Here is a 24417-nt window from a genome sequence, read left to right as displayed (position 1 = left end):
ACTTTTATATTTGTATGCATTTATTGTTATATCTGCAATGCAGAGCCATTGATATGGTATGTTGTGGTTACCAAACTATGCTGAATTCTACTTTGAAGTGATTTAAGTGCTTGGAGTGACTTATATACTCGTAAACTTATATGTGTTTTTAAATGTTTTACATGTAATATGCATATACATTTTTAAGTTACTTTAAAATGTGCACTGAAAGTGCTTAGAGCACTTACAACATTAACTAAAGCAATCCGCATTATTATTTTTTTCTGTAGTACCAAAATTGATGAATGTTGAATTTTACTGTAACTGTATTGTGACTCTCTTTCAAGTGATAGTGTATGTTCCTAGCTAGAGTAAGCTGCAATAGATCAATAATGGATCAATAGTTGAAAGTATAGCATAATATCCTCTTCTGTTGCTTTTCCACTGACATTTTCTGTAAAAGATGTTCTACCTTTTCATTCTCCGTTAGATGTTTGTTTATGCACACTGACTTTATGGAGTTACTGTATATATACTGTAAGTTTAATGGTATTTTGCCTCTGAACAAATGTATTATTTATTCTTATATTTTTTAATTAGATTTTTTTGTACCAACTTTAAGCACATGATCTCATGTTGTACTAAAATATGATCTGCATCTCTTGAGAGGTAGGCTACATTTGCTCTGTAAATTACAATAAATATTTTGTAAGAAATTACATTCTGCTCCCAAGAATGTGATTTCCACCGACTCAGTATGCTTTATTGTATTTTTTCTATTTTATTTTTGTCTTGGATTGCTTTTTTGAATAATTAACTAACATTATGAAGTGTGTATTGACGTTTATGTATCATAATGGTCTATTGTTTTTTCATTGGTGCAAATATACGTAACGTGCTACTCTACTCTAAACAGCTAACTAGAGGTTAGGTTTCAAAAAGATTGTTTTAATAAATGTAATTTTTATGCGTGTGTGTTTTATGAGCTGGTTATGGCTGCGCGCCCCCAAGTGGCACGATAGTTTTGAACAATTTTCTTTTTTTCCCCCTTTGCTTCCGGATACGTACTGAAGAGATACGCTTTGCTTATTAATATTCATTTTCAATGGGGTCCAGGAAAACTCAATGAATATTTAAAACAGAACCATCCCGCTTCAGCCAATCAGTTAGGTCAACCGAGACAACGTCACATTACGTAATTAATATTCATAAGGAAAGACGGCAGCGTTAGCAGATTCGCTTACGGGAAACCGCGGAAAAGAACGAAGATTAGAAATGCGGAAAACATTTGCCCATTTACTTCTCAGGTTTTAAAGTAAGTTTTTTGTCCTCGTGAACATGCTACAATACCCCTCTCACAATTGTAGTTGTATAAAAACAATATAGAGGCATTAACGTTGTTATTAGCTGTGGAATCCGCTTTCAGCGTATCAAGCTGAGAAGATCTGTATTGTTTACTTATATTTTAAAGAGTTTCAATCATAATGTTCTTGCCGTAAAAGTGTGTATTTTGAGTTTGTCGTTGTCTTTAAATGAAGTTTTATTTGTCTTAATGACTTTTATGAGCTTTGAGTAGTTAGGAGTGGTCACAACCAAAATAATGTGTATTTCTCCGCTACCTCGTCGGCGTTAATGTATTGTCACTTTTGGCTTTGACGGCACGTGAAAAAGTAAAGATTTGCCCTGCAATCGACTGTGAAGTTACAGTTTCTGTCGCTTACAATAGGGTGTTTTTGGTCAATATTAATAATCAGCACTTTTGAGTCGTTTATCATGAAGTTGTGTTTGTTGAAAGTGTCAGCCGATGGTGTTTAGCCGGTTGGCGTAATCCGTTTATCCCCGTTTAACACACGAGCAGCTCAGATTGATGACAGCACATATTTTACACATCATCTGTTTCATCCGATCACAATGACACTATTGCAATAGTGTTTTAGTGGTCTGAGTTGCATTGCCATTGAAGTTCTAGTTAGTTAACGTTAATGAGTGCAACTCAAGACAAATACAATGGAGAAGTGGTCAATATTAAGGCTCTGGAATTGATTTTGGCACTCCAGAATCTGGCAGTAAGTTTTGGGACTTCAGTTTTAGCCCATCTCCTATCCTGTAATGTCTGTCTTGCAGAGATGGACCAAAATGAACTCTTAAAACTTACTGCCAGATTCTGGAAAATATATTTTTGAAAGAGTGCTACAAGAGGATGTGGTGCTGGTTCTTCAAGAGCCACTCTCAACTGATCTGTCTATGAAGCCTATAACAAAAAACAGTCTCCATGTATTTCACAACACTTCAGAATGTTATTCTTATTAATTGTGGGTCATTTTTTAGGATTTTTTTTTGCCCAAGCGAAGTCTCTGAGAACCTGACACATAGCACTTCTGGAGACTCAAGGTAGGCTGCAGTTCTGGAAAACGGTGGCACTGCAGACTAAATGGTTCCTGATGGTTTCATATCTAATTCTTAACATTAATTCTTATTTTTTTTGCAATTAACATGCATTTTGTCTCTTCCACCTGTTTTTTTTTTTTTTTTTTTTTTCTCGACAATGCAGACGCAACAAGCGTTTTTCTGTCCGGTGGTCATGCCTTAACTTTGCAAATTGCAGTATTGCATTAGTATTGCATCCTTCTCATGGGCATTTAAGAGTTTTTGTCTTTTCAGTCTGAGGTAAATCTCTTTTTTGGCTCATTTTATCTGTAAAAGAAAATGTGCCTAATAATTCTGCACAACTGAATATAAGGAGTTTTTCACTTCCAGCCTTCATGAGCAATTATATATCACTTATAAATAATTTAATACAAAATGAATAGTAGTTATTAAGATTGATGCGGTTTGGAATTGGTCAATTGTGCTTGGAAAAAAAATATGACCACAATATCAACGTGCCTAATAATTATGCACACAGTGTAGTTATCATGCATATAAAAAACAAAACAAACAACATAATTTTATTCATTCAACAAAACACATTTCTGTGACAGCAAATACAATCGGACCAAAAAATTATTAAGAAACCAGATATAATGTTTGATATATATTTTACTAGCGAGGGCAGGACACTAGTTAATTTACGTAAGTGAGGATTTAAAAGTAAAATTGATAAAAATTTGTGACCAAAAATTATTTAGATACTTTTACCTGACCATGTTTTGCTTAAGTGTTTAGTTTAGTCTTTAATTATAATGCAAACTTTTTACACCAAAGACTGAACAAAATTAAGCTTTGCTTGGTAATTGGTCAATAAAGTATTGGTAGCTGTGTAAATATTGTCATATTAACAGTTGTCTGAATAATGCTTGGTTGAATGTAATCCATTACATAACTTTATACCAAAATTGTCTGACATTATCAAGATTTATTTGTTCTGACACAAAGTTAACTCTGAGTTCTTTTCATATTACCATTTTCTAAACTATAGTGAGTAAACTGAGATAAATATTGAAGTTGTCTGAACACATTTTGGTTTGACTGTACATGTATCTGGTGATCTGTCACTATTGTCTTTAAACCCGTAACTAGACATATTATACACATATTCAAATGTTAAACATTTTGCCCCAATCCCCAATTTTGTTATCTACATAAAACATATGTTGTTCACTGGTTTTGAACACACAACATGTGATCTGTTTTTAATATTCAAGTTTGAGTGTTATTACACTAAAATCGTGCTTTTCTAGTCAACTTTCTAAATGTTGCTGACAGGAGATGTTGAGTCTTGACTATAAATGTTGCCAGTATTTGTTGGTACCAGGACTTTTTCCTTATAGCTCAAATTCATTTGGTCACCCTCATTGCTGCTTCAGAAAAAAAAATGTACATTGTTTCATATGTTTGCCATTGCTTTCATGGTAAAACTGATCTTATGTGTCTGAAGGTTGGTTATTGATTGATCAACTGATTCCCTGTCTTCCTATCATAAACAGAATGGAGAGTTTGGAGACCTCATCTAAAGAAGAGTACAAGATCCAGTCGTTTGATTTGGAGACACAGCAACTTCTTAAAACTGCCTTGAAAGGTCATTTTCTTTAATCTGCGGGAGTTTCGCATGATGTATTTACTGTTAGGCTCACAAATGTTGTTGTTGCTTGTTTCCTCTCAGACCCAAGTTCCGTTGACCTGGAGAAAGTGTCCAATGTAATAGTGGACCAGTCTCTGAAGGACCAGATCTTCAGCAGGGAGGCCGGACGAATCTGTTACACGATTGTCCAGGTAAACATTTGCACCAAATGCAAGTTCTTATAGAGAACACCCAAAAGTTTGGATGTTGCATTCTCTTTAATGCCTGAAAATGCTTACATTTGTCCTGTAGTTTACTAGTTGTAAGTATTTGACTTGTTTTATGCAGGCAGAGGCCAAACAGAACAACGGAAATGTGTTTCGCCGTAACCTCCTGAACCGACTGCAGCAGGAATTTAAAGCCAGAGAGGAGACGCGGAAGAGATCCACTCAGGAATGGGTTTGCCTCGTGTCCTTCATCTGCAACATCTTTGACTACCTCAAGGTGAAAAATTGCCTTCTGTTTAAATGCTTAAAGGAATATTTACTCACCCTCACACCATCGAAGATGCAAGTTAGTTTGTTTCTTCATCAGATTTGGAGAAATGTAGCATTACGTCACCTGCTCACTAATGGCTCCACTGTAGTGAATGGGTGCCGTCAGAATGAGAGTCCAAACAGCTGATAAAAACATCTCAATAATCCACACCACTCTGGTCCATGAGTAAATGTGTTGTGTAATTATAAGCTGTGTGTTTGTAAGAAGCAAGTCCATTATAAGAATGTGTTTTTAACTTGAAACCGTTGTTTCCGATAAAATATGAGTCCATAATCCATAATATTGCTTTTTCCTGAGATAAAGTGGTCTTAATCATAAGAGAAAGGGCACAGAACAAGCATGTTTACAAGCCAAAACAGTTCGAAAACAAATATGTTGGTGTATTTTGATATAAGAGACAACGGGAAATGGACTATTTCACTGGAGAAAGCATTATTATGGTGTACAATTAAAATGCCTTTGCGTGTTTTTTTTTTTTTTTTTTTTAACATGCAGCTTTTCACTTCACAAGATGTTAATTGATGGACTGGAGAGGTGTGGATTATTGTAATGTTTTTATCAGATGTGTGGATTCTCATTCTGACGGCACCCATCCACTACAGAGGACTCTTCGGTGAGCAAGCGATGTAATGCTAAATTTCTCTAAATCTGATGAAGAAACAAACTCATCTACATCTTGTAGTGAATTTTCAATTTTTTTTTTTATTTCTGGGTGAACTATTTGTTTAAGAATCATAATTTGGAAGGTACTCATGGTAACTATATGTGACCCTGGACCACAAAACCAGTCTTAAGTCGCTGGGGTATGTTTGTAGCAATAGCCAAAAATACATTGCATGGGTCAAAATTTTAGATTTTTCTTTTATGCCAAAAATCATTAAGAAATTAAGTAAAGTTCATGTTCCATGAAGATTTTTTGTAAAATTCCTACTGTAAACATATCAAAATGTCATTTTTGATTTGTAATATGCATTGTTAAGAACCTAATTTGGACAACTTTAAAGGTGATTTTCTCAGTCTTTTTGATTTTTTTGCATCCTTAGATTTCTGATTTCAAATAGATGTATCTCAGCCAAATATTGTCCTATCCTAACAAACCATACATCAATAGAAAGCGTATTTATTGAGCTTTCATATGATGTAAAAATCTCAGTTTTGTCCAATTTAACCTTATGACTGGTTTTGTGGTCCAGGGTCACATATATGTAAGTTAATTTGAAGTGCTTACTCAGTTTTAACTTTATTCTCTTTACTGCAGGTAAACAACATGCCAATGATGGCCCTGGTGCAGCCTGTCTATGACTGTTTGTTCAGACTGGCCCAATCTGACGCCCTGAAGAACGAGGAGGAGGTAAGTCCTGTACATTATTAGTAGTGGTTGATTGAAATGTACAGACTAATTTAGTAAATAAATTAGTGATGTACCAAAAGAATGGCCAAAATTAATTTTCAGTTTCATCAGACATTGGTGTGATCAAAAATCAAACCAAACCAGAATTATTGTCCACAACATTTTGATGTTTAATTATCTCTTGTGCATCATTGGTTTCTGTTTACTCAACAGTGCATACTGATGCATTTCTATTTTTATTGTTTACATAGCAAACATTTTCTGACAAATCAGTCATTATTTACTTATTTACCTGTTTCTTTTTATCAATGTTTGATCTTACTCAAATGGTGAATTTCTCTCTGTCTCAGGTGGACTGTCTGGTGTTACAGTTGCATCGCATTGGAGATCAGCTGGAGACGATGAACATGCAACTCATGGATGAGCTGTTCAATCTACTGAGGGATGGATTTCTCCTTCAGGAGGACCTGAGCTCCATGGGCCGCCTGCTTCTGCTTGAGATCCTTGAGTTTCGTGCAGGAGGCTGGACTCTCAGCGAAACGGCTCAGAAATACTACTACAGCGAAGTGACGGACTGAAGCCTCCACCAATCAGAAGAGAGAAACAAGAAGGCGAGATTAAATTGCAGTCCGTAAAAATCAAGAGTGAAGGTTTGATATTTATAGTTGCGTTTGATGAAGGCTTGGAGATGAACTAGGTGTGGGGTTTGACATGAAGTAGAAGACTGTTCAAAGCTAGATGTGGTACTGGGTTTTGTTTTGACTTTTTTTTAAAGTCAACTTGAAGTTGATCTTGATACACATTCCTAGTTTTATTCATTCAAATTATTTCAGAAACAAAATGTAAATAACGCACAATTCATAATTTTTTAGATCAGTTTTACAACCAAGGTCACTTTGGTTTGACCAATGGCTGCTGCTAATGTGTCCCCAATTGCAAAGGTTTTTTTCACATTTCACGTTTTTTTTTTCGTGTTCAATATCCTGTTTTTTTAATGCCAAATTACAAAAGATAAGTTGTCAATTTTGTTTCATGTTGACATTGGCTTCGGCAGTTCATTAATGGTTAAGCAACACTCCTACCAATCCAGTTACCTGGGAAAAAAGAAGTTCTAGCTAAAGATCTTTTTATTTTTATTATATTTTTTAATTATGATATCTTTGATTAGCATTAGTCTCAAATCTTTTAACATTTTAGTCTTTAAGAGTTTAAAAGTGAATATGGTTCAACAGCAGCACCGTTACAATCATGATTCGTTTGATTTAGCTTTTATATTTGTGTCAAAGATTAACACAAAGGGTTGTAATCCTAACACTAGAGGTGACTAGATTATTTTATTATTAATATATTTAATTAATGTTAGTTGTGTGATTTTTAATTAAATTGACTAACAATATTTGCCTCAGTTGGAGGAACAGCTATTTTTTTATAGAGAGTATTACTCATATTACTCCCATACGCTACCAGTCAAAAGTTTTTGAACAGTAAGATTTGTTTTTTGTCTCTTCTGCTCACCAAGTTTGCATTTTTTATCCAAAATACAGCAAAAGCTATAATATTGTGAAATATTTTACAATTTAAAATAACTGCTTACTATTTGAACATATTTTCAAATGTAATTTATTCCTGTGATCAGAGCTACTTTTTCAGCATCATTACGATTAACATCATATGATTTGCTGTTCAAGAAACATTTATTATTATTATTATTATTATTATCAGCATTTATCTAAAATAAAAAAAAAAGCTTTGTAACATTACACACTGTATACCATTCAAAAGCTGGATGGAGTCAGAATAGAAATGAATGTTTATTTCACAAGGATGCTTTAAATTGATTAAAAATGATGATAAAGACTTGTTACAGAAGATTTCTATTTTATATAAATGCTGTTCTTCTGAATGTTCTATTCATCAAAGAAACCTGTAACAATTTACTCAACACATTTTTTTTTTTTTTTATAATTTTTGGAGGATCATCATAATGATGATAAAATTCAGCTTTGAAATCACAGGAATAAATTACATTTTAAAATATATTTTAATAGAAAACTGTTATTTTAAACAGTAAAATATAATTTTTTTTACTGTTTTGGCTGTACTTCAGATCAAATAATTGCAAGATTGGTGAGTAGAAGAGACTTGTTCTATGTTTTGATGGAGCAAAAGCAGTTTACAAGAGTCACTGTTAAATACTTAAATACATTTAAGTAATATTTTTATACTATGAAGAATGGATGCGTATCCAACAATACTTTTGCATGTGCTGGATGATTTGCTTTTGATTATATTTTTTCCCCTATTTTTTTTTTTTTTTAAATGTAAGAAGGTCCTGTGGACTGAAATGTTAACATGTTAGGTGATATGCCAACATTTTGTATTTAAAAATATAAAATAAAGTTGTTGGTTTTTTGGCCTCGCCGATTCCTCAGGCTCTTGCAGATTAGACATTGACTTGACGTATATTATAGTGTCTTGATGCTGCAAGTGTCAAATAAAGAAATATTTAAATTTCTTTGTGCACAAGACTGCAATTGAAATCTCAAGAATGTGTAATGTATCAGATTTGTTTTGTAACGCTGTTCGACTGTTGTAACAAATTCCTAATCAAAAATGGAAATGTGACTTCTTATAGCTTTATTTCTTTTCATACAAAGACAAACTGTATTATTATTATTATTCTCATGTCCTTTTTTGTGATACCCATCCATCCTGAACTCCTGATGCTGCCAGTCCAAAACAAATCACATCTGTAGGTGAATTAGGAGTCCAAACATCCTCTACCACCAGCGGTAGTGTGCAAATGCTCTGTTGGCTTCGGCCATCTTGTGAAGGTCTTGTTTGCGTTTCACTACATTTCCCTCGTTAACGAAAGCGGCCAGCAGCTCCTGTGAGAGTTTCTCGTACATGTGTGTGCGACGGTGCTTGTTGTCTCTGCATTCTGCGATCAACCACTTCATGGCCAGAAAACGCCGCCGATTATCCGTGAGAGGAACTGGCACCTGAAAGACCAATACTTCAGAGTAAGACTCAATATTTGATCAGTCATAGAGCTTTGATACAGTTCCTGAAGCTTGACTATTGTTTATTGCTTTTGTTTTTCACAGAAGAAAGCAAGTCAGATAGGTTTGGAACCACATGAAGGTAAGTAAATGATGAAAACTTTTCACTTTTTGGATAAAATAATGCAATTTCAAAACATATTAAACAAATATAGGCCAAAATATGTGTGAAATTAATTCTTTACAACTTTGTGCATCTTAGTTGCTGTTATTAAATTGTATTTTCATTTATAAGTAAAATAAATTGGCTGTTAGTCACATTTTCCTCAAGATATTTCTATCAATGTTGGCTGTTGCATATCAAACATCTGACTATATTATCTCCCCATTTTGAAATAAATGTTCAGGCTTGTTCACTGACCTGATAAGATTTTCCTCCTTTCTGAATATTGGCCAGGCCAATGATAGGTTTGCAGTTCTCAAGGGCCTGATGGAAGATGGTGTATGGATTACACTCGATCTCTTCTTTCTTAGCTGCTGGAGATTTGTGGTATTTCTCCACCTGTCTTCTCTTTATGCTCTCCAGCGTCTAAACGGACACAAAACATCCAAGCAGAAATTAGGTCTAGACTTATTTCAGGTAGTGTAACACGATATTTTACAAGTGTATACTGCTGGTCACAGATTTAAATAAAGAACATTTTTGTTATGTATTTTTTAACGATGTCTACTATGTCCACAAGTCTGCATTTTATTTTAAAAATAAAGAATAAATATAATTAACTTTTATTAGAATTTTAATTAAAAACAAAAGAGCAACATTTCAGCAACACTACTTCAGTGTCACATGATCCTATAGAAATCATTCTAATATGCTGATTTGCTCAATTCTTATGAGTTATTATTGTGCTCAATTATCAATAATGGTATATTATTATATATTATTGTTTTGCTTCTTTAAAATGTGTCATACATAAATGTTTTCAAACTTCTTTGAATAGGAAGAATTTATTTTTAGGATCATGTGACACTGACTGAAGACTGGATAATTGATATTATTAAATTATTTTAAAATATTCAAATAGAAAAGTTATTTTTAAATGGTCAAAAATGTCACTTTATTTATTTTCTGCAGCCTTGGTGAGCAGACTTATTAAAATATTAAATTAATAAATAAAAAAAATGTAATAATTCCAAACCTTTGACCATTAGCAGTGTTGGAGGTAACGCATTACAAGTAACGCAAGTTACGTAATATTACTTTTTCTAAATAACTAGTAAAGTAACGCATTAGTTTAATCGACAAGGAGTTACTTTTTCAAATAAGTAACCCCATGTATTGACTAAAAGCTCTCCTGTCCCCATGTTGAGAAAAATTGTAAGATTCTAAGATGTAACTTCAGTTCTAGAATAAATGTGAACATGCATTAATTCATCTCACTCACTAAAAAAAGATACAGTATTTCTCAAAATAAATAAAAAAAGTAAGATTCAATGCAAACCTGCAATAATTAAATGTTAAATAATACAAATATCCTTTGTGTTTAATCCCATTTTATCAACTAATGTCTTTGCTGCCGATCTTCGATGATCCAATTCATCCATACCAATAAGCAAAAAAATACTCAAGATAATTATCATTTGTTTTCCTTTTTTTAATCGCTGAAGAGTTGACATTTCTTCTTCTGCAGTCTACTGTACAGGCATAAATTTACTTTTCTCTAAGCCTGAGGCTTTTGGTGTAAAAAGGCTTTTACATTTGTCAAAAATATAACTTTTTGTATTAAAAACAAACAAGCAAGCCCTGCCCAGATTTCAAAAGTAACGTAAAAGTAACGCAACACTTTTCTTTCCATAAAAAGTAACTAAGTAATGAAATTGGTTACTTTTTTAGGGAGTAACTCAATATTGTAATGCATTACTTTTAAAAGTAACTTTCCCCAACACTGACCAGTAGTGAGTGTATATAATGGGATGTGATTCAAACCTGTGACATGATTTCTCTAGCAAGGATTTTGTTGCCATCCTGCATCATCATGTTGATGAACTTGCTGTTAAAGGAAAACAGATAATCAATGTTATAAAGGATCCATATATGTTTCCAAAATAAGTGGGACCACGAGTGAATTTGTTTTCAAATTAGAGCAAATTTCTAACAATGTTGTAAGCATAATATGAGAAAACAATCTACAGTTTATTAGTGAAATTACTTTGAATCTTAGATTTTCAAAGTGGCCACAGACTTTGTACAATAGTGTGTTTTTTATGCAGGTCATAGAGCTATTACTAAGGTTTATTGCAGATGGTTGTGCTCGTTTTGTGTTTACCTGATCACAGGGTCACTGAAAGAAGAGCTGGTGTCGCTTGACAGCGCTGCTTTTATCGGTCTCACTGTTTTCAGTTCCTGCAGCTCTTTTTGTTCAGGACTGAGCTCTGATTCTGGGACGCGAGCATCTTTACTGGGATCTGGATCCAGATAGTATGGATTATACCGACTCCATCTCATCAAACACAGACTGAGAATAAAGAAATACAGAAAAATAGACAAATGTTATGTAATGTACCGTACGTGTATTACCCAGAACAAGCAGCGGCGTCAATTTAGATTTTAAAACGCATATCAGCACATGGTTCAGTTTGCAATGAACCACATGAAATCAGCGATAAATTATACAAGGTATGAATAACACAGCAAAGCTAATGTGGCTCAAATCACATTTTGGACATTCCATGCAAAAATAAATACAAACAACTAGTAAATTATACCTCGGTGTCCAAGGTTTTAGTAAATGTCTGACGGAGGCTGCCATCTTTAGGATGGTGGAATAGGTTTGTCTCAGATCAGCTTGGATGACCAAACGCTTAAATACTATAACGGAGGAGCAATACAAACACAGATCTCAGATCAGCGGTTAAACTCATTCAGAAGCGACCGTGAAAGGACCCTAGCTGAAGGACGCGTCCTAAAATATTGCCTGAGTAAAATAAAGACACTAAATATATTTTAACATTTATATCTTGCATCTTTACTTTTTTTGTAACTATATAACGTTACACCTATTTTGTTTTATGTCTAAATGGTTATTATTTACATTAAAAGAATATAGGCAGTTAGTGAGTTTCTTGCAAGCTAAACGTGTTTATACTTCCCCCTAGCGTCGTAGATATCTGACCGTTTTAAAATAAATATATTGTATGTATTTCTCCACCCGTTTTCTCTTTATGCTCTCCAGCGTCTAAACCATAGACTGTAAAAAATAGGTCTAAACGGACACAAAACATCCAAGCAGAAATTGGGTCGAGACTTTTTATTTTTATTTTTAGGTATTGTAATGTAACATGATATTTTACAAGTACTACTGGTCACAAATTTGAATAATTCACATTTTTGTTATATTTTTTAAGGATGTCTACTATGTCCACAAGGCTGCATTTTATTTTAATAATGAAAAATACAAATACTTTACATTGATTAAAAATTAATTTGAATTAAAAACACAAGAAAAACAGGAATACTTTACAAAAATATTACAATTTAAAATAACTTGTGTATAACCTGTGATCAAAGCTTAATTTTCAGCAATATTACTTCAGTGTCATATGATACTTTAGAAGTCATTCTAATATGCTGATTTGCTCAAGTCTTATCAGTTATTTTTGCTCAGTTATTAATAATGGTTTATTTTAGTATCATTGTTTTACTTCTTTAAAAATTGTCATACATAAATATTTTCAAACTTCTTTGAATAGGAAGAATTTATTTTTAGGATCATGTGACACTGAAGACTGGATAATTGATATTATTAAATTATTTTAAAATATTCAAATAGAAAAGTTATTTTTAATAGGTAATATTTCACTTTATTTTCTGCAGCCTTGACTTGTTTAAATAATATATAAAGAAATAATAATAATTCCAAACCTTTTTATATTAAAAACAAACAAACAAGCAAGCCATGCCCAAGCCCTGTGCAGAAATGTCGAGAAAAGATGAAGCTGGCACTTTTCTTTTTTGGACATCTTTGGCTTTTATTTGATAGGACAGTATTTAGACAGGAAGCGAAGTGGGAGAGAGAGAGGGGTACGGGATCGGGAAAGGTCTGCGAGCTGGTGTACAACACCTGGTGTTGTACCGAAATCCGACCCCCGTGAAAATCTTACCCCCCTCGCGTGCACGCGCCTCACACAGTGCAGTGAAGTTCTATTTTAATTGCTTAACCGCAGGGTCAAGAATAAAGCAGCCAGTTGTCCGCATTTCGAAAAAGGGACGCCCGAAGCTCAACGGCGCTACTGTACATGTCGATATGCGGCTCAAGAAGCTATAGTCGCTGCACGTCGGTTTTTGAATTTAACTGGGAGGCGATCGGTTCACAACAATGAGAAAAAAGTTCTATCTAACGGCACATTTCCCATTATTTCTTGTTGCTCTTCTTGTTATGGAAATGACAGGTCTAGCTACTCGCTTGTTATTGATCAGCTGTCAAAAATGCGCTTGACGTAGGGCGATTTCTTCAGAAAAGTAAAACTTTTTTCAACTTGGCGTCAAAGAAGCACTGAGCTGTTGAAAAAGTCGCCGGTGGTGGCGTTTAAAAAGCGCTCAGGACTTTTTTGATAACACGGTTAAACACGCTGGCGGTCAAAAAAAAAAAAAAAAAAAAGACGCTAAGTGTGAACACGGCCTTAGACGTGTCCTCGTGTGACCCTCGTCGAAAAAGCCTTTTGTTTTCACCGTAATTTATGATGAAATTACAGTTTTGTCAAATTTTTGTACATTATGGACATTCTTACCTGTATTTTTATGTCCATACTTATGGTCGCTGATGGTAAGTATCATCACAAGACTGAGATTTCCTTCCATTTTAACGCAATAATCAGTATCTATTTTTTTGATAGGGTTCACGGTGCATGGCCCCTCTGGTCCTCTGTTTGCACCTCTAGGATCTTCAGTAGTTTTGCCCTGTTATGTTGATGCACCGCCACCGCTACTAATAGACGATCTGGAGGTGGAATGGAGAAAAGCAGACTCGGAGAATCTGGTCCATTTGTTTCTGAATGGCGAGAGTCGACCAGAGGCCCAGCAGGAGGATTATCATGATAGAGCTCATTTCTTTACTGATCAGATTCAACATGGAAACTTCTCAATCCATCTGGACAATCTGACAGCTGAAGATGAAGGACAATACACATGTAAAGTTAACAGTCAACAGGATTCTGGAGAAATTGTGGTTCAAATAAAACATGGTGAGTGAGAGACACTTGAATTCTGTTGAAAATATAAATCACATTGGATGTTTTGTATGTAATAGAGTTTAATCCCTTTTTATTCTTTTAGAGCGTTTGCTAGTATCAGGATCAGATCAGTCTGTTTCTGCATATCATGGTGAGGACATCTCTCTGAACTGCTCTGTAGACTCTCACCTCCAGCATGAAGACATTGAGGTTTCATGGATAAGAACAGATGTAGATATTTTGGTTCTGCTATTCGAAAACAATCAGACTTTTCCAGAAGCATCAGATGAGCGATACAGAGACAGAGCTGAGTTCTTCACAAATGAAATCCCCAAAGGAAACTTCTCTCTCAGACTGAAGAGTGTGAGAACTGAGGATAAAGGAGTTTATATGTGTCGAGTGTTTGCTGGAAGACTTTCAGCCAATGCAACTGCAGAACTGGTGCAACTGGGTGAGTTAGCAAACATAGGAAAAAGTGAAAAATGTCTATTTGATCTTAATTTAAATAATTTAACTTGAAATTACCAACAAGTTTGTCTAACTCCGCCCACCATTCAAATCATTTGAATATATTTCTTTGGACACTGTATGAACAGTAATATTTATTTGCACTTAGTGTAAATGAGATGCAGTGCAGTTATACCTGATGTTTGTGTTTCACAGGTTTCTCTTCTTGGCATATCGCAGTGTTGTTTTTCTGTTTTGCTGCTGGATGTGGAGTTGTGCTTCTGCTCTTCTCTCTGCTCTACTGCAGATCAAAATACACTGTTTGTAAGTGAATTGTCGTTGTTTCTTGCGGTTTAACTCTGTATGTCTCAAAGTAAGTGTTCTGCTAATTTAACTGTTAATTCTGCATCTTCTCTCCAGCCACCAACAACAAAATCTGGAATCTTCAGCTTTCTCTGGTCTTTTGTCCAAACATCTGTATGTTCTTTGCCTTCATCCTTTGGGGCTTTACTGAAGGTGAGTAGTTTAGTGTTCTCAATTTATTTTACTATTTACAAATATAACTTAGTATAATATTAATAAGTGAATATATATTAATATGATCTTACTAATGTGGCACACTTGTTGGTGTGTAATGACAGGACACTTTAAAACTATAACATAACACCGTTTTTGTCACAAAATAATTAATTATTCTGTTCCAGGATCTCTGAATGAGACCATAACTTGCTGTGCTTTTTATATTCTGAGACCTGTTATGTTGATTTGGGCTATGCGCTATTTAAAGTATCTTCAAGGTATGTTGGTTATTTTTTTTAAGGAGTTTAGTAAATGCATTTTGTAGCAGCATATTAACATGCTGCATTAAAACATTGATTACTGAAGCATGATATTTAAAATCATTATTTTTGCCAATAATGTTAAATGTGTCAGGAAAATTGTAGAATTTGTGGTGAAATACTCTTTGTCCTACCTAAAACTCTTCTCTGTAGACAGATACACCAATAAGGGAGTACATTGGTGCTTTACTAAATATAAATTTTATGTATTCAAATTTCTGTCAACAGACAACCTTAAAACATGGATTAAGTTTTTCAAAATAAAAAGAGAGCTTGCTGTTTTTACAGTCGTTGTTTATTCAGGTAAGTAAATTCACATTTCTTGGAAGAATGGTGCAATAATAATATTATTAATCAATAATAATAATTAAGGTTGCTGCAACCCAGGAAAGCCTATGGCTTTTTTATTTTTGCTCAAATTACTTTTGCTGAAGCGCAATAACAAACGTTGTCATGTTATCTTGAGTTTTTGGATGCTTGATGTTTGGGATGCATTGAAAGACTTTCAGGTATTTAAAAATGATTTGAGATGGCGTTTGATGGGATCGGTGCTGGTTAGTTCAGTTGTCTAAACACATAATGGGTTGATGCAAAGTCACATGACTTTTTTGTTGAGCGTCAAGGAATTTTACGATGTAATGATGTAAATGTGCTGACAACAACAACAAAAAAAAAAAATTATGCTATTTTTAATTGAATGCAGATGTTTAGAATTTATGCATATCTTGGTGTTTCTATACAGTGTTTTTTCTCCCCTTTTCTTGTAATTATTCCAAAATTCACATAAAAATCTGTGAATGGAAACATAGCAGCTGCTTAATGGGATGAACTTTTTTGCTAACTTCCAATGCTCTTGACTAGAATCCATCCATTAAATCTAACCCCACTCTCCAAAATCTAGTAAACATGAAACCTGCTGTCAGCAACCCTGCTTTCTCAAAATTAATAAAATACAGACAGTTCTTATAGCTGTCTAGTATCCTAGGATGTGATCCTATTTCAGTTATGTCTGTCAGATTCAGAAACATTTCATGCATGCTGCTGTATAACAGAACTCATAGATGTCATAATTTTATGTATGGGTGTACATATGTACTATTTTTTTGACAGAACATAATCTATCTTATGTAACATTTAATTTTTATCTGTTTCTAGTTATTTTTACATATGGCTGGAGAAAGAGAACACATGATTCTAGCATTATACCTCGTGTACTTTTTGGAATAGTGTTTGGATTTGTTTTGCCTCCTCTTAAATATAGGTAAGAGTTTCTGTATGATTTGATTCCTTACATTGTTAAAGATGAGTGACAGGCTAACAAGCACATATTTATTAGGTTGATACGTTTATTGTCAATGGTTTTGTTCATTTACATTGTTTAATTCTACAGTTACCAACAATGATAATCAAACTAACTGTGTTTGGTGTTTGTTTGATTTTTAGATGTTTTCAGTCATATACGGCCAAGAAGGGCTTCCCCAAGCAACCAAAGTAAATACATTCTTTTTTTTTTTTTACCTCAATATGAGTTATCAGAGTTGCAAAGTACTATCAACTCTATTAAAATATAGTTTATTATAAAGTTGATAAAGCTATTTATGACTTGGCCAGTGTTATCTTGATGCAGAACTTTAAAATCACATGCTAACATGAATAAATGTTACATTTATTGAGCATGTTACTGAGTTGTAAAAAGGACAACAGTAAATGAAAACAAAAAACAAATCTGAAATATGTTACTACAATCTGTTACTACTTAAAACAACCAACTACAGGAACATGAAGTTATGTTTCTAAACTGAAACTGAGACATTTATCTAATCTTGCAATTCATTCTTCAATCAATGTTTGTCTTTCCTATTTTTTCTTTTTTGTTAGGCAATACAAACAGGAGGGTCTTGCTTTGTATTCTTTATATGACTGTTTACCAAATGATTCAGTTCATCTACTCATTTGGATTTCTCTCTCTAGGTAACATACTGATCCCTTCATAATTTACGGAACTAATTTGCAAAAAAAAAAAAAAAAAAATTCGAAAATTTTTAATTTGCTGTTAGCTTTTTTCTGTGTAAAAAAAGGCACTTGGCCAGTGTTATCTTGATATAAAACTTGTAGAATGACATGCTAACATGAATGAAGTAATTAAGTATTTCACAAAGAAAACCACTCTAGACTCTCCTTACAGTGATTTTATTTTTAAGAACTTCTGAGCAAATAATATGATATGATAATGAATACATTAATTATTCTCTTATTTCAGACATTATTGTTGTGGGCTTTGTTCTGTTTCTACTGGTTATCTGTATACACTTTTTTCTTCCCCTGCAAGCAAAATTCAAATGTAAGTACGAGGATTATTGTATTTGTATAGGTGTGGAAAGAGTAAATCTTATAATGTTACTGCATGCATACATTTGTGAGGATTTTATGAATAGAAACACAAACTTGATAATATTTACTTAAGCTGCTATGAAACAGAAGTTGCTGTCCATTTTACTACCAAACTGTGATGTATTTCTGAGTGAAACTACTGTGGAACAAACAAAAAATAATAATTCAGTGTGACTTCATTTTGTCCACTGGTTGATATTTGTATTCTGAGAAGTGAGCTGTGTTAACCAGAATGAAAACATATATGCTTTTGTCTTAACTGCTGTATGCCCAAGCATATCATGTCATATCATATACATCAAGTGAGTCTTAGGAGGTTGTTATGACATTTTGATATTATTTTGATTTAAGATTGTGAAGTGTAAAAAAAAAAAAAAAAACATGAAGAAACACAAGAATAAATTGAGCACAATGAAACTGAAAACATGCCTTAAGAACATTAACTGGATCAGTTTTAATTTCATGCCAAATCTGAATTGATTTGTAACAGATCTGAGATCAGTTTTAATATGTGACATGAATGTTAATGAATGCTGATGGTCATGTTTATATCAATAGTTCTCCGCCGTAGATGGATAACATTATTGTGGATCATGACAATACCACTCCTGGATATCCTATTGATTTATGTTCTTCTTGCCATATTGAAAAGAGAGAAAGGTATGCTGCCTTTATCTTTTATTGTCCATAGGAACACATTGTTAAAAAAAAAACATATGAAGTTCTGCCCTCCAAAGGCAAAGTGCCGTAACTACACATTTGGTCAAAATTGAGTTAAGGCTAAAAATGGACTTTGTGACAACTGTTTTGTATTGTGGAAAAGTCTTCTGGTTCAATTCTGTCCAGTTTCAGAGAAACGAGAGTGTCAACACTAGCTGTTGTAAAAACTTTAAAAGGCAGTTTTCAGTGTTGGTGTAGTTACTGCACTTTGCCTTTGTAGGGCAGAGTTGGTAAAGAAAATATTTAAGATTTTTTTGTAGGAAAACTAAAATTTGTCTTATGTCAGGAAAATGATTATTATCATTATTTTATTTATCATTACCTTGACCTAGGAATGTATACATTTTAGATTCTAGTGATGAATGATAGCCAACATAATAACTAAATTAATCATTTGACGTTTTTAGAATACACACACAATTTAGTTTTTGTAAGATGTTGAACTGATCAAAATGTGCTTGATTTTAATTGACAGAGTACTTGGAATGGACCTGTGTCATTGTATTTCTAGAAGTTTTGAAGATGATTGTGGCCTTTGAAGTTACTCCGAAAGGTATTATCCATCAGTCTTTAGCCAATACTGTAATTATAAGAGAGCATACACATATGTTGCTAAGAAGTAGAAATTATGTGGTATGTCTTACAGATGCAAATAAAAAAATCACTATGCTGTTATAAAATAACACTATATTGTTTGTAATTAACATGCATAAATTGTTATATTATTAGTTAATTAATACATACACTTTAGACTTAGTGCTTGCTAAACTGCACAAAGTCACATAAATAATCTAGCTGTCATTTGTGTTCATTGAAGTATTAGTTCAGAGTCGAAGACAGCAGACTGAGATGAGCCAACGAGGATCAAATTCATGTAATTACTCACAGCTAAATTCTAATATATATCCTATTTTGTCATGAATTACTGAAGCATTTTTTGTATTTATCAACTTTCCTTTCCTTTCCTGTTAGTCCATCTCTGTAATGAAATCATGTACATGTTTGGAGCAGTTGGTCTTGTTTTGTTGAGCTCTGTTACACTGACAGCAGAACTGATCCTGAAAGCACGTAAGTTGGTATTTTCTGCTAATAACTGTGTATTTGTCTGTATATGTGTGTAGATTATTGTGTGAGTTTGTGTGTTGTAGCATAACATTTTTGCACAAAGACCTCGGTGAAAATGAACCGAGCCCAGCAGGGTTACATACAAATACTTTTACCATTAAAGATTTTACTGTTTTGCTTTTGAATGTCCAATGTATCCAATTTTCTATTCATTGTTATTCTTTCATTTTGATTCCTAGGAAATGGTGAGCGTGTTGTGAAGGATCTGAGATTCATTGTCTTCCCTTCTGAATGTGTTTTTGCTTTGTATTGGCTGGTTTTACAAATGCCTGCTTGCTGTAAGTATCTTTTACAATATTTTTTTGTTTGTATTTTTTTTTTCATTGGACTTTATTACACAACTCATTACAGAAATGACAGTGTTGGCAGGGAGAGAGATTAAAATCATTGTCAAAGGAGAGAGAGACTTAAATGACTGTCAGCAGTGAACATTATGAATAATGACTCAAACTCAGGAATGTTAGTGCGTAAAATTATTATTATTATTATTTTGTTAAAAAAGCTAGTGGAACTGTTCAAAATAATAATTATAATATAGTGTTAGTTTGTGAATAATAATATATTACTATTATTCGCCTAAAATGATCTATAATGCTGATTTGTAATGGATGCAAACAGTTATTGAAGTGAAGGCAGTTCAGTCGCTGGTAAAAGTGACAAATTAAAAGTGTCCAGTAGAGGGAGCCAGCATTTAAGTTTGCTCTTTTTTGCTCAACCAAATTTAAACATTCTCAACAACTTAACAACTCTTTTTAATGTCTCTTATCACACAGGGAAGAGTGTTACAATTAGGTAAGTTCAGATTTTTATTCAACAACTCTTATGTAGTCTGTGTGTGTATACAGTAAATGCAACAGTTTATGTTTCAATGTCAAATCTGTAATTCTCTTTTTCTAATGCAGATTTACACGCAAACAAAGGAACTCACCTCAAGAAGGTCATCTCAGGGTAATGTAATGATTATGTCAGCTATTCATCAATATAGGATTTGATCTTAGCATGGAGTACAGATGTGTAGTTGCAATGTCTTGTTTTAAACACAGAACCCATCAGAGAATCCTGAAATGGAGAATCTGTCTGCACCTGATACTGCTGTTTCACAGACACAGATATGAGAAACTGACCATAAACCAATTGTAAACATTTACTCTGTCTGCAAAAGAGGAGTTTCTCTGGAGTAAAAAAAGAAACAAGCCGAGACTGAAAACTACGGTACATTATAAAGCAGTAGGTTTGGTGACATTCCGTTAATGTCAAATAACTTGGATAATTTTACATTGGTGGCTGGATCATTTTTAAAGTAAACTGTGCTGTATTTTTGTAGCTGTGTTAAGTTTGTTATTAGTTTTTTCTAATAACTTAAAACAAATGTTTTTTTTTACACAGATTGAGGTACAGATCTTATGTAAATATGGTGTTTTTAAAAATGTGAGTTTATTCATCTATTCAGTATTTAGTTAAATATGGGGGAGCTGAACATGTGTTTTGTAAATCTTTGTCTATTGCATCAGTGGTATGAAGCCCACATTTTTTCTGTTTTAGCTAATAGTGAAGTTCAACAGATCTGTTCAAAATTTAGATCTATGTAAATCTATTTATGTAACATTTACCATAATACAGAAGTGGGTATAGTGTCTTCATTGCTAAAGTTTATGTGTGTACATGCAGAAATAAATGTTGAGAGTGCTTTCTATTGAAGTCTTCAAGTTTGAGATATGAGACCACAAAGGCTATAACCATTTCTCTTATTTTACTTTAGTTTTATCACATTAATTTGATGTCCAAAGTAAAATACACCAATCGGGAATAACATTGTGACCACTGACAGGTGAATTAAATAACACTGAATATCTTTTCATCAACCTCATTAAATAAATAAGCAGAAAGCTGTCCATTTTCACAGTGGTGAGGTTTTATTTGCTTCTCATGCGATGTAGTAATTAAAAAATTAATTTCCTTAATCCAACTGCTATTTAGCTTTAATTAACACAACAGTTGACATGCTAACACTATAAAAAAAAAGTTTTATAGGTTTATATAAGTGTTTCTTTAGATGTTTTATTTCTTTATAACAAACTAAATTTACAAGTGCATTCAGTTCAGTTGCAAATATAACCTGATGTTTGTGGTTCACAAATCTCTCTTTTTTGGCACATACACTCAAAAAAAAAAAAAAGGTTCGTTAAAAGGTTCTTCACAGTGATGCCACATGTTTTTCCCACAAAAAACCATTAAGTCAAAGGTTTTTTCACAGTTATCTCTTTCTTACCATTTTAGTATCTGAAGAACCTTCTTTTGCCACAAAGAACCTTTTATAAAACAGAAAGGATATACAGATGTTAAGTCTCTTTATGGATCTGTTTTTGACAAAAAGGGTTCTTCTATGGCATCGTGAAGCACCCTTATTTTTAAGAGTGTAGTGTTCTTAGGCATTTGTCAATATGTAAAATATTATATCATGCTGTTCTTAAATGTGCTCCACTGTCGATGGTGGCTCTTTTTTTTTTTTTAAGTATCAGATCAGGCACTGTTTAAGCACCAGTACGTTTATTAATTAATTAATTAATTTATTTATTTATTTTACTGTTTCAATCTTAATTATTGGATTTGTAACGATGAAAAAGTAAATTTCTTAGTAATATTCCTCTACTATATCAATAGTAATAGAATGCTTTCATGCAGACTCTTCTTCAGACGTTCCTCTTCAAAACAGTGGAAGTCTCATATTTTCTGCAAATTGACCTACATTTGGTTTTTGACCACTGAAAATGTGTACATTTTAACAATTTACCCCTGGAGCCATATTGAAGTTCCAATATATCTGGAACTGAACCATAAAGGACCTTAAAAATAACCAATATGATGTGCCTTAAATTAGGAGTAATTTTGGAGTAAAAACTTGAAAAGGGCCATTATACACATACACATAATGCAACAAAATTAGCTTAAGTCAACAGATTTTACTAGCAGACCTACCAATATCTGTGTAAAAATTGTATAATTATGCTGCTATATTTCTATAGTCATTTTTAATCACCTGTAATTTAGCTCTGAATCTCAGGTGAAAATATAGCAAATTTTCATATTCAATATATAGGCCATATACATAGATACCGCATTGGACCGCTCCAAGCACGTAGATGCGTCCGCCATTTTGGAACGGTCCACTTGACGTCATTCACCATACTGTAGGTTCGCAGACCAACGGCTGTGTGCAGGACTGTGGATTTTCGAATTATCAGTGATTACTATATGAGATCTATGGGTGAATGACGTCAAGTAGACCGTTCCAATATGGCGGACGCATCTACGTGCTTGGAGCGGTCCAATGCGGTATCTATGTTATCTATGATAGAAACAGTCGCTAATGAGGCATCTATGTATATATATCTATGACTAATGAGGCATCTACGTATATATCTACGCTTAAAAAGCTTAGAATTTCATTAAACTCAACACACATTTCTATTAATGATAGTTAAACACTGATAAAAGCCCATAAATGGGTGTTGAGCAGGCACTCCATAGTGCCACCTTTTGACAAAAGTTTGTTTTTCCTACAGTCACCAAACTCACTACATAGCCTATATTATTCTCATCAAGCCGGACAACTTTCTATTTAACACCCATTAGCTACGAACAACAGGAAGTCAGCTATTTTGATTTGAATGGGGATTTTTGTAAAAATATAGCTGTGAATAAATTCATGCTAGTCCCAGAAAAAATTATGACATTCACCTCAAACTTTATGTCAGTGATACTTGGGTAGTTGTAGAACAAGACTATGGAGGAATTTGCAGAGAATACTTTGATTTTATATTTCGAATAATTTTTAAAATCTGTGCAAGAGTAAGGTAATAAATGACATTTGTCTTATTTTTTGGTATGCAATTGTTAAAAAAATGATACAGCAAAACAGTGTGAGAATCACCACAGTGGTAGGCCTACTTCGGGAGATGAAGAACAAAAATCTGTTGGAGTTGGCAGAAAACAATTTAATTTTACATTTCTATTATTTTTTAAATATTTGATAGAGTGAGGTTATAACATTTGTCTTGATTTTGGAATGCAATTATTAAAAAATGATACAGTAAAAGAGCATGAACATTATGTCAGTGGTACTTGGGGAGACATATAACAAGATTATGGAGGAATTTGCAGAAAACAATTTGATTTTATATTTCTATTATTTTTTATATATATATATATATATATATATGATACAGTGGTATGCAATTATTAAAAAAATTATACAGTAAAACAACTTGAAAATCACCACAGTGATACTTGGGGAGATGAAGAACAGAAAACCATTTGATTTCATATTTTTATGATTTTTTACGTCAGATTAATAGCATTTTTATTTGGGAGATAGATAGATAGATTCTCTCTAGGCTTACTCCCTTCTATTCAGGGGTCGCCACAGCGGAGTGATCCGCACAGCCGATTTGGCACATGTTTTACGCCGGATACTTCACTATGCCGTTATTAAAAATAGGCCTACTAAATAATCTGGAAATGCGCCGCATTAGGTCGGAAGTGTTTGTTACCGTAAATATCCATGTAGGCGCAAAAAGTATATTTTAGCGGAGTGGGCGTGACCGCAATTTTACGAAGCGCATATGGTTTGACCGCAGTCCCAGACATCGTGGTGGCGCGGTTTTATTCGTTTTAATGCGTTGTATTAGTTTGACTTCCTTAATCCAGTTGCTCTTTTAGATTAATAAACGGAACATTTGTTAATTTCAAGGCTACAGGTCTTACATTTGTATAATA

General features: G+C 33.4%; 3 protein-coding genes and 1 long non-coding RNA gene across 4 annotated transcripts; 3 read left to right on the top strand and 1 right to left on the bottom strand.

The window, feature by feature from the left end:
- The first annotated feature begins 1204 nt into the window (after nucleotides 1-1204).
- Nucleotides 1205-8564, top strand: mif4gdb (MIF4G domain containing b). Its single transcript, XM_073848363.1, has 6 exons — nucleotides 1205-1294; nucleotides 3906-3997; nucleotides 4082-4191; nucleotides 4328-4483; nucleotides 5796-5888; nucleotides 6239-8564. The coding sequence occupies exons 2-6, from the start codon at nucleotides 3907-3909 to the stop codon at nucleotides 6464-6466; spliced, it is 678 nt and encodes a 225-aa protein (XP_073704464.1). The 5' UTR covers nucleotides 1205-1294; nucleotide 3906; the 3' UTR covers nucleotides 6467-8564.
- Nucleotides 8509-11724, bottom strand: mrps7 (mitochondrial ribosomal protein S7). The gene is made up of 5 exons (XM_073848350.1): nucleotides 11657-11724; nucleotides 11218-11406; nucleotides 10878-10941; nucleotides 9312-9479; nucleotides 8509-8890 (listed from the first exon to the last, which is right to left on the bottom strand). The coding sequence occupies exons 1-5, from the start codon at nucleotides 11698-11700 to the stop codon at nucleotides 8669-8671; spliced, it is 687 nt and encodes a 228-aa protein (XP_073704451.1). The 5' UTR covers nucleotides 11701-11724; the 3' UTR covers nucleotides 8509-8668.
- Nucleotides 11725-13700: 1976 nt separating this feature from the next.
- LOC141294801 (uncharacterized) lies at nucleotides 13701-19069 on the top strand. The gene is made up of 13 exons (XM_073826397.1): nucleotides 13701-13713; nucleotides 13766-14131; nucleotides 14223-14570; nucleotides 14783-14890; nucleotides 14987-15082; nucleotides 15271-15363; nucleotides 15634-15708; nucleotides 16561-16666; nucleotides 16849-16896; nucleotides 17284-17376; nucleotides 17666-17746; nucleotides 18355-18456; nucleotides 18992-19069. The coding sequence occupies exons 1-12, from the start codon at nucleotides 13701-13703 to the stop codon at nucleotides 18365-18367; spliced, it is 1440 nt and encodes a 479-aa protein (XP_073682498.1). The 3' UTR covers nucleotides 18368-18456; nucleotides 18992-19069.
- A 1234-nt stretch (nucleotides 19070-20303) lies between these two features.
- LOC141343712 (uncharacterized) lies at nucleotides 20304-20755 on the top strand. Its single transcript, XR_012356796.1, has 3 exons — nucleotides 20304-20433; nucleotides 20544-20589; nucleotides 20685-20755. It is a non-coding gene; the product is annotated as an uncharacterized lncRNA (long non-coding RNA).
- The last annotated feature ends 3662 nt before the right edge of the window (nucleotides 20756-24417 follow it).

Source organism: Garra rufa, chromosome 1 (assembly GCF_049309525.1).
Source record: "Garra rufa chromosome 1, GarRuf1.0, whole genome shotgun sequence".
Classification (NCBI taxonomy): domain Eukaryota; kingdom Metazoa; phylum Chordata; class Actinopteri; order Cypriniformes; family Cyprinidae; genus Garra; species Garra rufa.
Note: the sequence above shows the minus strand (reverse complement) of the source record. Positions and strands in the feature narration are given on the sequence as shown.